Here is a 12,698-nt window from a genome sequence, read left to right as displayed (position 1 = left end):
GGGACCCCTTTCCTCCTATGGGGCTGCCTCATCTAGCCTTAATATGATGGGGCTATGCCTAATCTTGTTGCAACTTGATATACTTGTTCCATTGATATCCCTGGGAGGCCTGCCCCTTTCTGAAGGGAAGTGGAGGAGTATTGGGTCTGGGGGAGAGGGGAAATGGTGAGGAAGGGAACTGGTCAGAATGTAATATATGAGAGAAGAACTTTAAAAAAGAAAGAAAGCAACAATACAAAGAAAATATCTGTATCTTCTCAAAGCAGCTGCCCCCAATGTCTAATAATTACAATAGTGGTTGTTAATATATGACCAAATGGTCTGCCTCTAGGGGACTCCTAAATCGCCCTCCGAGTGCTGTCTGCACTTAGTGGCTTGCTCCTTACAGAGGATGAAAGGGGAAAAGGTAGGCAAGGCATGGTAGTGTAGACCTAGAGTGACAACTACTCTGGGGGTTGAGGCAGGAGGATTGCTTGAGCGCGGGATTTAGGAGCCAGCCTTCAGGAACCTGTGATGCAAATACCAGCAAAAATGAGTCAGCGTGGGACCATGCAGTTCCTGAGACAGTGCCTGGTCCTGTGCTGGCTCCCCTACATCCTCAGCCTTGGCAGAGTCATGAGAAAAAAGGCAGACACATGGAAGTGAAGGGTAGCAACCAGCTACCTGGTTGATTCTCCTGAAAAACATCAAGATAATGGAAACCACACAATGACCAAAAAGCTGTTGCAGGAGTACACTAGGTGACATATGACTCACTGTGATATTGTATCCTTTCCTAAAGCAAGGAGAGAAAAGGCAAGGAAAAAAAAAAAAAAAAAAAGATGAAGTGATGGGAAATCCGGTCAGCAGGGGCTAGTCGGTGATGTAGTTACTGGCTGTTTCCACACCCACTCCATAGGGTAAATGTAGGCAGAAGAAGTATGTACTGGCTTTGCTACTCTTCTGTTTTTGAAAAGACTTTATTTTCTGTGTATGAGTTTTGCCTCCAGTGTGTCTGAATCTCTGGAAGAGCAGCCAGTGCTCTTGACTAATGATCTACCTCTCCAGCCCTTGCTACTTTTAAAATTGAAAGTTATTTCTTTTGTTCTTTTTGTTTTTGTTTTTGTTTTGTTTCTGAGACAGGCTCTCCCTATGTAGCCTTACAGTCATGATCCTCCTCCCGGGAGAGCCGCGCTGGGGCTAGGATTACAGGTGTGCTCCTCTACACGTATCTAAATCTAAAGGGATTCTTAAATGAAAGGTCTACAGTGCCTGGGAGAGACTCAAATTGGAAGCTCCCTCACAGCTTTTGGGTGAGCTTGCCTTGGAAGAGGAATGCTGCGTAGTCTCCACTCTGAGAGAGTTCCATCTTCACACAGGTACTTTGCTTGCTGGTATCATCCTGAAAAGAGGTGCCAAAGAGTGAGTGCTGGCTGCTAAAGGGGAGGAGCATAGGGCAGGGGTTCCTGTGGGTCACATCAGGACAGGGGTCTTCCAGAAGCTTGCAAGATGCCACACATCACTTCTCATTTCCATCTTTGTCCAGGGACTGGACAAGATAGCATGTGAAGAAACGGAGCTTGCTGTAGACATACTTCCTCACGGGTCATGGAATGCTATCAGATGTGGTTTGCAAACCCTAAAGTCGATTATTCAGCTGAGTCAAAGTAAGTTCTGAAGACTGGTGCTTGTCAGACAAAGCCTCTAGCCACTCTACAACAGAAGCTGGGTGTAACCTTGGAATAAAGCTCCTTCTATTTGGGGCCAACTGAGAGAGGCTGGGTGATGGGTTTGCTACCTTGTAGGAGCTTGAGAGCTACTAAGAAAATAAGGTGGCTATACCAAGTTATATTGGTAAGCTCCCTAATTTGTTTAAGAGTAAACAATTTTTAATCTATCTCAATATCTATCAACTTACTACAAAGATTTTCAAACATACAAAAAGAAAGTGGTAAATCAGTTTCCCATGTGGCCCTCATAATGCTCCACTGAGCCTGTCCAAGGCTCCATTGTGTTATAGCACAGCTCCAACTATAACATAAAAACGTTCAATTGTGAGTCATAGTGCAGCTCCATTACCTCAAAATGCTGACTTGTGCCAACACAGTGCTTCATGGTGATACTACAATGATGCATTGTGACATCACAATTTTCCATTCTGTAATCTTAATGCTCTTGTGATATCATAGTGGTCCATTGTTCTGTCATAATATTGTACTGTGGTGCCACACGCTGGACTATGATAAGATAATGTTCCAGGTCATTATCAGAATGTTTCATTGTGCTACATTGTGTCGTCAGAATACTGCACTGTGGCATTATAATTCTTCATTGTGTGTGACAACAACACTGCTTTGTGTTATCATAATAGCTTACCATATTATCACAATTTTGCATTTAAACATCATAATTCTGCATTGTCCCATTACAATGTTAGATTTTGTCACCACAGTGTTGCATTGTGATATCATAAACTCCACTGTAACATCACATTGCCCTCAAATTATGTCACATTGCTTAACTGTGCTGTCACTATGTTGCATTGGAGAATTTGTGATTGTGCCACCAAATGTTGTAAAGTACATTAAAATGCTTCTTTGAACTATCACAATGACGCATTGTGACATCACTATACTGCACTGTAACATCACGATGACGCATTGTGACATCACTATACTGCACTGTAACATCGCGATGACGCATTATGACATCACTATACTGCACTGTAACATCACGACGACGCATTGTGACATCACTATACTGCACTGTAACATCACGATGACGCATTATGACATCACTATACTGCACTGTAACATCACGATGACGCATTATGACATCACTATACTGCACTGTAACATCACGATGACGCATTGTGACATCACTATACTGCACTGTAACATCGCGATGACGCATTATGACATCACTATACTGCACTGTAACATCACGATGACGCATTGTGACATCACTATACTGCACTGTAACATCACGATGACGCATTATGACATCACTATACTGTATTGTAACATCACGATGACGCATTGTGACATCACTATACTGCACTGTAACATCACGGTGACGCATTGTGACATCACTATACTGTATTGTAACATCACGATGACGCATTGTGACATCACTATACTATACTGTAACATCATGATGGCGCATTATGACATCACTATACTGCACTGTAACATCACGGTGACGCATTGTGACATCACTATACTGTATTGTAACATCACGATGACGCATTGTGACATCACTATACTATACTGTAACATCATGATGGCGCATTATGACATCACTATACTGCACTGTAACATCACGATGACGCATTGTGACATCACTATACTATACTGTAACATCACGATGATGCATTATGACATCACTATACTGCACTGTAACATCATGATGGCGCATTGTGACATCACTATACTGCACTGTAACATCACGATGACGCATTGTGACATCACTATACTGTATTGTGACATCACTATACTGCACTGTAACATCACGATGACGCATTGTGACATCACTATACTGTATTGTGACATCACTATACTGCACTGTAACATCACGATGACGCATTGTGACATCACTATACTGCACTGTAACATCACGATGATGCATTATGACATCACTATACTGCACTGTAACATCATGATGGCGCATTGTGACATCACTATACTGCACTGTAACATCACGATGATGCATTGTGACATCACTATACTGCACTGTAACATCACGATGACGCATTATGACATCACTATACTGCACTGTAACATCATGATGACACATTATGACATCACTATACTGCACTGTAACATCACGATGACGCATTGTGACATCACTATACTGCACTGTAACATCACGATGACGCATTGTGACATCACTATACTGCACTGTAACAATATTGCATTGTGAGTCTACAAACCTCTACTGTGCCACTGCAATGCTACATTGTAGCATTATAGCTCCATTGTAACAACAAGAAGTTCTACTGTATCATCATGATACCTTGTGGCATCACAATTTTAGTTGTATTTATTACCTTCCAAACCCAATAAATTGTTAATATTTATTTAAGCCCACATTATGAATTCCCAAATAAAGCTAATAACTAATTGGTCTTTCGGGTTCCTCATAGAGGTTATTAATATCTTTCACAATTGCTATGCTCAGATCACAATCAAAACAAAGCTCACCAGGAATGGTGGTGCATACCTTTAATCCAGAGATGGGTAGATCTCTACAAGTTCAAAGATGGCCTAGTCTATACAGCACATTGAAGACCAGGCAGGGCAACACATAGAGACCCTGATTCAAAAAACAAAAACAAAAGCCCCAAAGTCCATGGACTGGAAAGAGGGCTCAGTTGGCAAAGTGCTTGCCATGCAAGCATGAGTTTGGATCCCTGCATTCATGTAAAAAGTTGGATATAAACTGTCAAAATATAAATTTGATGATGATGATGAGTTGGCGGCAGCAATGTGTGACTGTAATCCCCACACAGGGAGGTGGAGAAAAGAAGGACCTTAGCTGGCTTCTCCAGCTGGTCTAGTCAAAACAGCGAGCTACAAACAGATTTTGTGAGATCCTGTGCCTAGTGAAGGTGGAGAGTGAGTGAGGAAGACACCAGAAGTTGTCCTTTGATGCACACTGATCACACACACACACACACACACACACACACACACACACACACACACACGTCAAGCTGCAATTAAAAACCTGCAATTACTATACTTTTGAGAACTTGTTAAAAAAATGTGAAGAAGTCCAGTCCCACAGTGGAGATAACCAACTCCTGAAAGTTATCCTCTGACCTCCTCCTATGTACAGTGGCTCTATTCTCTCTCTCTCTCTCTCTCTCTCTCTCTCTCTCTCTCTCATGCACACACACACACAAAACCAACTTCTTCTACTTTCCATTTCATGACCATATATATTATGTGTATGTGTACATACACATGTATATATTTAAATGTATGTATCTTTGAGAGTATATGCTGTGTGTGTTGTGGGTGCCCAAGGAGTCTAGAAGAAGGTGTCATATACCTGGGGTTGCCTGATGTAGGTACTGGGAAGAGCAACAGGCACTCTTACTGGCTAAGCCATCTCTTCAGCCCCTGCATTTGCATCCTTCATGCCTTGGGCATTTTCATGTCCCAGTTCTAAGGCTCTGTGGAAGCTGTTGACATGCCATCATATCCCTTAGTGAAAAGTGGGACTTGCCTTATCATATATGTCCCCACCCAAACTTTTCATCCAGTCTCATTGACTGATGTGACTTCACAGAGCCTTGCGACCATCAACTGGCTGCTCTGTTACCATAGCAGCTGGTATTCACCAAGAAGGAATCTAAGGTGGTTGTAGAATAGTTAGAGTTTCAGTGGAGTTTTTCTTGGCATGGGATTAATTTCCTTGTTCCTCCGCAGACTGTGCTACCTTCTGTGTTTCTTCATCCTTGAGCAGTTCTGCCGTTTCTACACTGTGCTCTGGGGCAGCCCCCGTCTTACCACTGGGACCAGAAAGCCAGGTAGAAGGAAGGCATTTGTTTTTAATCTAGGACAGTTATTCTAAAAAGTAATTTAAAAATTACTAGAGGTTGGGGTGCCCATTTGTTTGAGAAGATTTTCCAGCCACAATGACAGAGGTGGTTTGTAATGACCATCTGGGAAGGAAAGTCCATGCATGTCAAATGCAACACAGACACCATCTGGGACCGGAAGAAACTGGAGTAAGATTGCTCTTCAAAAGTGGAACACAACTTTTAAGGACCGTGTGTCTTTGGAGATTAAAAAATCCATGAAGGGATGAACCCGAAGCTTTATTACCAAAAGAGGGGACTTCTTTCCCTTGCGCAGCCTTCCTCACCTGACAACCGGCATAAATGCCATTTTAAACAGTTCACATAAATAAAAACTGCAATGCTGGAAAAAAGCACTTTTGAAAGTGTGTGTGTGTGTGTTTGAGAGAGAGAGAGAGAGAAAGAGAGAGAGAGAGAGAGAGGGGAAGTCAGACTCAACTTCAGGGAGTCTGTTCTGTCCTTCCACCATGCAGGTCCTAGGAATGAACGCAGGTCATCGGGCTTCAGGCTTGGCACCAAGCACCTTTACCCCCGAGCCTTCTTGGGCCTATTTGTTTTTAGTATAATTTTCATTTGCATCCTGGGTACAAGTCTTTTACCAGGAATCTGCTTTGCGTAACCTAATTGGTATTCCCCAGCTGAAGTGGAAGAACAGGAACTCACCATTTCATTGATGGCTTTGATGAGAAAAAGACTGTCTTTATTCAAGTAAAACAATCTAACAATACCTGGAACGGAAAAATAAGAGGCTGTGAGCTGGGGAGCCAGGCAGGGTCGGGAGCGTCTGACTTTAAACTCAGTGCCTGCTTTGCTGGCCCAGGTGGCCTATGGTGCTCTTTGTCTCCCATCTTTCCTCCACCTCATTTTGAAATACTCATTTGCTCTCCCTCTCAGTCCCCTCCCACTTAGCTGGTGTTTAGCTGGTGTTACCCACAGTTCCTGTAAGTCTCCTGTAAACCACAGCAGTCTGTCCTGCACTCCAAGTCCTACACTGGCCACTATCACACACTCTTCACATTGGCGCCCAACTGTTTGCCCCAACTGTTTGCTGTGAGTGTGTTGGGTCCCTAAGCTCCTTTGAGAGAAAGGATTATCCCTCATCTTTCCATGTGTCTTAACCCCCTAGGCTCCCTATGTGATTAATTCTGTTGAATTCAGGATGCAATTGTTACCTACTGTGGCTTCTTATCTTCCTTTAGTTGCCTCCTAGTTACTCATAACCTGCCTTTGCACCCACGATAAAGACAGATCACATGAAGGCGCTTGGCCCACTGTGGGTAAATTCTAACCCATCCTAATAAAGAGTCATGGCAAAAGTATTCCCTGACACTGTTCAGGGGATGCCAAGGCAGTCTGCCTTCAAAGTCATCAAAAGAAGGTAACACAGACATAAAACCACCTGGTAATGGATCATAATGAATGGCTTTTTCTTTAGCCCAAAGCCCCCCTGTGTCCTACACAGATATCTCCAGGTACCTCAAATCTGTGGGGGTTCAACTGGACTTCTTCAACTCACATGCCCTGAGCACCTTATTCTCCTATCATTGTTATCAAGGAATGGCACTGTCATCCACCCAGGTATCCAATGCAGAAAGGAACCATCCCTGCCTATGCTGTCCAGCACGACTCCTTCCCCATAAAATAGGTTTATCATTAAGTCTTTTTGGTGGAAAGGGTAATTGAGACAGGCTCTCAGTAATTCAGGATGGCCTCCAAAACCTATGCGTAGCTGAGGATGAACCTGAATTCCTGATCTTCTTGCTTCTGCCTTGCAAGTGCTGGGTTGCATGTGTGAGCTGCAATCCACCATTATGTCTATTGCATTCCCCTTTCCATTTAAAGAAATTAAAATTTTTATTACAACTTATTTATTATTAGAAGAGGGCGGCACTTGTGCCACACAGGCAAGTGGCAGTCACAGGGCAACTTGCAGGAGTCAGTTCCCTCCTTTCACCAAGTGGGTCCTGGGGATCAAAGTGAGGCGTGGCAGCAAGTCTTTCTAGCTCACTAGGCGATCCTGCCAGTTTTAAGCTTTTGTTTTGAACTAATTTTACACCTAGAGGAAAGGCACAAACACAGAGCCAAGGAGTCCTTGCACCTTCCACCTCACTTCAGCACACTCACATCTTGAACATCACAGCACAATCTTCTTTTCCCTTCACTAGCCCCTGTCCTGGCTCAGACCTTCAAAGTTTCTCTCGTAAATGAAAACAGCGATCCTTCCTGCATAGTCCCCCAGATCCCCACTTTCTGTCTTCCCCCCTCATCCCTTCTGGTTTTGGCTTTGTTGTTTTCTTTTGGTTTTTCTAAGACAGGGTTTCTCTGGGTCTTTGGAGCCTGTCCTGGAACTCACTCTTGTAGACCAGGCTGGTCTCGAACTCACAGAGATCCACCTGTCTCTGCCTCCCAAGTATTGGGACTAAAGGTGTGCACCACCACTGCCCGGCTTGGTTTTTGACTTTTTATAACTATGGGAACTTCAATGTACTTGTGTGGGTGAAACTGGGTAGCAAGGCTTTGTGTTGGAAGAGTATGAACTTGGGGGCTATCCTGGTTTAAAACTTCCTTGTGCCATTTATTTCTGTTTACCTCAATTATTTAACCTCTTTGCCTCAAGTTGTCTCTTGCAAATGGATGATGATAAACTACACTTCCCTTGGACAGGTGAAGAACCAAATCAGCTACGGTATGAGAAACGTTACACTAGGCCTGGCATAACTTACTTGTAATGGAGATAGGTGGTAGTTACAACTATATGAGAGAGAACTCGACATGCTTGATTCCGCCCATATTTGGAAAAGAGATTAAACGAAGAAAAACAAATACCTAGTTCATCCACGGGAATGATAAGTACTTCATTCCCCAAATCCATGGCCCAGATGGAAATAACATCAACTTTAAACTTCTCCCAAACATATATTTTTTTGAAATTTTGCAGATTATAGATTGAGAATCCTTTGGCTCCTCCAATAAACAGGTAGTCTTGTGAAACAGCCATACCACCAGGCATTTTGTTGAGCTGGGGAAAACACAGACACAAAAAGACAAAACTAATTCCATCAATGCCATCAAGCAATCTGAGCTAACTTTTCAAAGAGGGCTCTTCCTAGACATATAACAGCCAAACGTGTACCTGTTGAAAATGCTTGCCTTATGCATTTCCCTATGGGGGAAAGGAGCCAGAGAAAACAAAAGTTGAGACTTGATATATACCCTGGACATGAGCATGACTGCAGGCCCTGTGCTTTTTTTAAATCTAGTGTCCTGTGGGAAGATCAACAGCTGAATCCCTACAGTTCTCAACTACCAAGCATGCAGGGGACCTAATACACTAATGAAGCTTTTCAGTGTCAATAACATAACATAAAGGGCCCTTGTGGAGTTGTCAACTAACCACAACACCCCATTTCTCACAGGCAACCCTTACTCAGGCATTTTCGTTAACATTCAAATGAAAAAACAGCCTGGATTTCATACCTGGATTTCCGAAACTGGAAGGTAGATGGTGGGCAGGATGCGGTTTTTCTCAATTTCCCGTAAAGCTTCTCTCTCCTCAATAACTTCCCATGAGCGGTCAAAGAGGTGGTTCACCAGCTTGTTGATCATTCGGTAAGGCTGAGGCAGGGAGTCTAGCTCTTGATTCCTGTCCCAGAAGGCAAAATCCTTCTCTTCATCCTTAGGCCAGTCTGCCTCTGTTGGAGAGGGAATCTCCAGTGGTCCCTTGGCAAGCACAGATGGCCTTGGCTTCCGAGTCTGATTTCCTTTGAATGATGACATCACAACAGGTGGCACCAAGAGCTTCTGGGAACTCAAATCTGAGAAGCAGAGGGAGCAGAGAGACTTTGAGAAAAAAGGTAAACAAGAAGTTAGTCTTCCCAGCACAGCATCCCATAGGACCGGCTGTCTCAGACTGGACTGCCTTATGTATCGTAGGATTGCTACCACATGCCTGGGATATGGTCTTTATATTCACGTGGGTATCAGAAGGGACAGTTCTCCCAGGCTAACCCAAGATAATGTGCATTCTGATGGAAGAATTTGGCATGCTATTGTCTTTCCTTCCCTCCTGATAGGATAAGTAACTATGTTCCAAATGTTCCAAATGAAATTCACTTAACGACTAATATCTTTCCCTAGTTGTCTGCCTTTGCAAATGGCTCTGGTCAAGCCACCTAGTCTCCCTGTCTCTTTCCTCAGGCACAATCAGGTGCAGGTGGTGTAATCTGTTCCATTAGCAGTATCGTTGGTGCCCCTGCCCCCCCCCCCCCGATCTCTGTAGGACCCATGTCCTGCATGCCCTGCATCTGTGCAATTCTTCAGGAGTCTACAGAGATGTCTGGGATATGGAGAGAATAATGACTAAAAGCCTGCACAATCAGAATAGTTAGATATTTCTAAAGTAGTTATAACAGCAGCTCCCTTCTACAGGAAGGGAACAAATAATCTATATTTCAAAAACTTCAAAGTTGTGTACAAGTCTGTATAATGGAGATTTCAAATGTTATCATTTGAATTACATTTTCCTGTGCGCTCTCTCTCTCTCTCTCTCTCTCTCACACACACACACACACACACACACACACACACGTGTGTGTGCGTGTGCCATAGAGCATGTGTGGTGTGTGTTTGAATAGGTATGGCTCTCGTAGCCTCGTGTGTTTGAATGTTTAGCCCATAGGGGGTGGCATTATTAGGCTTGGTCTTGTTGGAGTGGGTGTGGACTTGTTAGAGGAAGTGAGTCACTGTGGGGAAGGGTTTTGAGGTCTTATATATGTTCAAGCTATGCCCAGTATACAGTCTCCTCTTCTGCTGCCCATGGATCAAGATGTAGAACTCTCAGCTCCTTCTTCAGCACCACATCTGCCTTATTCTACCATGATAATAAGGACTGTAAAGCCCAATTAAATATTTTCCTTTATATGTGTTGCTGTGGTCATGGTTCTCTTCATAGCAATAGAAACCCAAACTAAGGTAGGTAGGGTTCAGAGGACAACCTGCACGAGTTGGTTCTCTCCTTCCACCATGTGAGTCCTAGAAATTGAACTCAGGCTTGGTGGCAAATGCCTTTATCCAATGAGCCATCTCACCAGCTGCTGTCATAGCTTTAAAAACCATTTAATGAGAAAATTTGGAGGCATTTTAAGATGCTTAATTCAGAGCAGAATGGTCTTATATTGAGAAAGTGGTTGTGGTCTGTGCAAGTCCTGTAAGGATACAGCTGCTATCATGGTTTTTCCCTATATGCTGGAGAACATATGTGATGCTTCCAGTACATGATGGATGAGGCTGGCTGATCCTAGGGCAAGTACTACTTGAGGGCATTAGTAAGGACAGTAAGTTGAGCTCATACAGAACCAGGAATAATGTGGTTTCTTTAACCAGCTAGACCAGACAATTTTATAAGTCACAAACAGAGAGTAGAGCATTCGGAAGAATCTGGCCTTGGTGGTGGGAAACATAAGTGCAAGAATGAATTGTTGCACTGGAATCACTCACATGGAATTATTTTCTAGAATAGAGAAGACCAAACTGTCTTTATGTAACTTAACTTTATCTCAGAACAAAGATTGAGAACTTTTTATAAGAATACAAAAAATCAAACCAAACTAAAAAAATCCAGCATCACTTTGCAAATGCCACTGTCTGCTGCTGCTTGCTGCCATTCGCGGTCAGACACTACCAGTGTCTGAAGCAAACAGTCCTGCCATCTCATCCATGGTGGATGCTGGACCAAACATACAGTTTTCAGTTTTTGTTCTGCACAGTAAAGACTGAGCTATTGGATGGTAAACTGTGGTCTTTGCAAAGGTGAAGGATGGAAGCCACGGAGCACTTTGGGTCCAGGAAAGGCAAGATCAACAGGATCACCATTGCTGACTCTAGAAAGCTCTGGGACTGTTTGTTGTCACTATTGTAGCTTTTGGTGTCCTGGAACTTCCAGGGTAGATCCATCTGCCTCTGTCTCCTGAGTGCTGAGATGGAAGGAACTCTGATACTTTTGACTTGTACATCTTAACCAGCCTCTAACATCTGATTTGCTCACAATATCCCATGAGTTTTGCACCCTTGCTGCATATTTCTCTCTCTCTCTCTCTTGACAGGGTTTCCTCTATGCAACCCTGGATGTCCTGGAACTTGCTCTGTAGACCAGGCTGGCCTCAAGCTCACGGAGATTCACTGCCTCTGCCTCCTGAGTGCTGGGATCAAAGACGTGTACCAGCCCCACCCAGCTCCATACATTTTTATTGCAGAGGTGAGTTTATGGTTATGAATTAAAATTAAATAACCATCATCTCTAATAGATGATAATGAAAAGATTGAAAAACCCAGCATCCAATGATATGAAATCAGCAATGTTTGGGACACAATAAAAAGGACCTAGCATGTGGTGGACAGTCAAGAATGTAAGCCATAACTGGGAAAAGATTTTCACCAATCCTATATCCGACAAAGGGCTGATCTCCAAAATATACAAAGACCTCAAGAAACTAGACAACAAAACACCAAATAACCCTATTTAAAAATGGGCTACAGAACTGAAGAGAGAATTCTCAATAGAGGAAATCAAAAAGGCTGAAAGACACTTAAGAAAGTGCTCAACATCCTTAGCTATCAGGGAAATGCAAATCAAAACAACTTTGAGATACCATCTTACTCCTGCCAGAATGGCTAAAGTTAGAAACACCAATGACAACTCATGTTGGAGAGGATGTGGAGAAAGGGGAACACTCCTCCACTGCTGGTGGGAGTGCAAACTCGTACAGCCATTTTGGAGATCAGGGATGGTTGATAATGTTGATCTCAGAAGCAGGGGAGTCAGCAGTGATGACTTGGACCCCAAATGCCATAATACCAATCTGTGCTTTGCTTACTGGTGCAATAATGGCATGAATATTATGGCATAACCATTTCTTGTTTCTGATTGGACCAGAGGCCCACTCTGTAGGAGGGAGCACTGTGGACCTGGCTGAAGCTTGGTGACTAGGAAGATCATAGGCAGTAGGAGAAAACCACTACTTTTGTTTTGTTAAGTGGATATGTTGTCAAACTGCTTTCTAAGTATATGTATGCCCATAGACCAATGCTGTCCTCAGACTTGCTCAACAAAGCTTCTCTTAGCAGTGAATTGTGG

At 43.3% G+C, this 12,698-nt stretch overlaps 1 protein-coding gene across 1 annotated transcript in view; it reads right to left on the bottom strand.

The window, feature by feature from the left end:
- Positions 1-12,698, bottom strand: part of Wdr93 (WD repeat domain 93) — a 44,446-nt gene that overhangs the window by 28,542 nt on the left and 3,206 nt on the right. Inside the window, exons 2-5 of the mRNA XM_051206630.1 lie at positions 9,044-9,381; positions 8,393-8,585; positions 6,230-6,294; positions 1,303-1,381 (exon numbers count right to left, since the gene is read on the bottom strand). Coding sequence (XP_051062587.1) covers positions 1,303-1,381; positions 6,230-6,294; positions 8,393-8,585; positions 9,044-9,343 — 637 coding nt within the window. The 5' untranslated portion in view covers positions 9,344-9,381. The remainder of the gene's footprint in view (positions 1-1,302; positions 1,382-6,229; positions 6,295-8,392; positions 8,586-9,043; positions 9,382-12,698) is intronic.

The sequence above is a fragment of the Phodopus roborovskii genome, unplaced genomic scaffold, assembly GCF_943737965.1.
Source record: "Phodopus roborovskii unplaced genomic scaffold, PHOROB, whole genome shotgun sequence".
Classification (NCBI taxonomy): domain Eukaryota; kingdom Metazoa; phylum Chordata; class Mammalia; order Rodentia; family Cricetidae; genus Phodopus; species Phodopus roborovskii.
The sequence above is the reverse complement of the archived record's forward strand: the minus strand, read 5'-3'. Positions and strand labels throughout refer to the sequence as shown.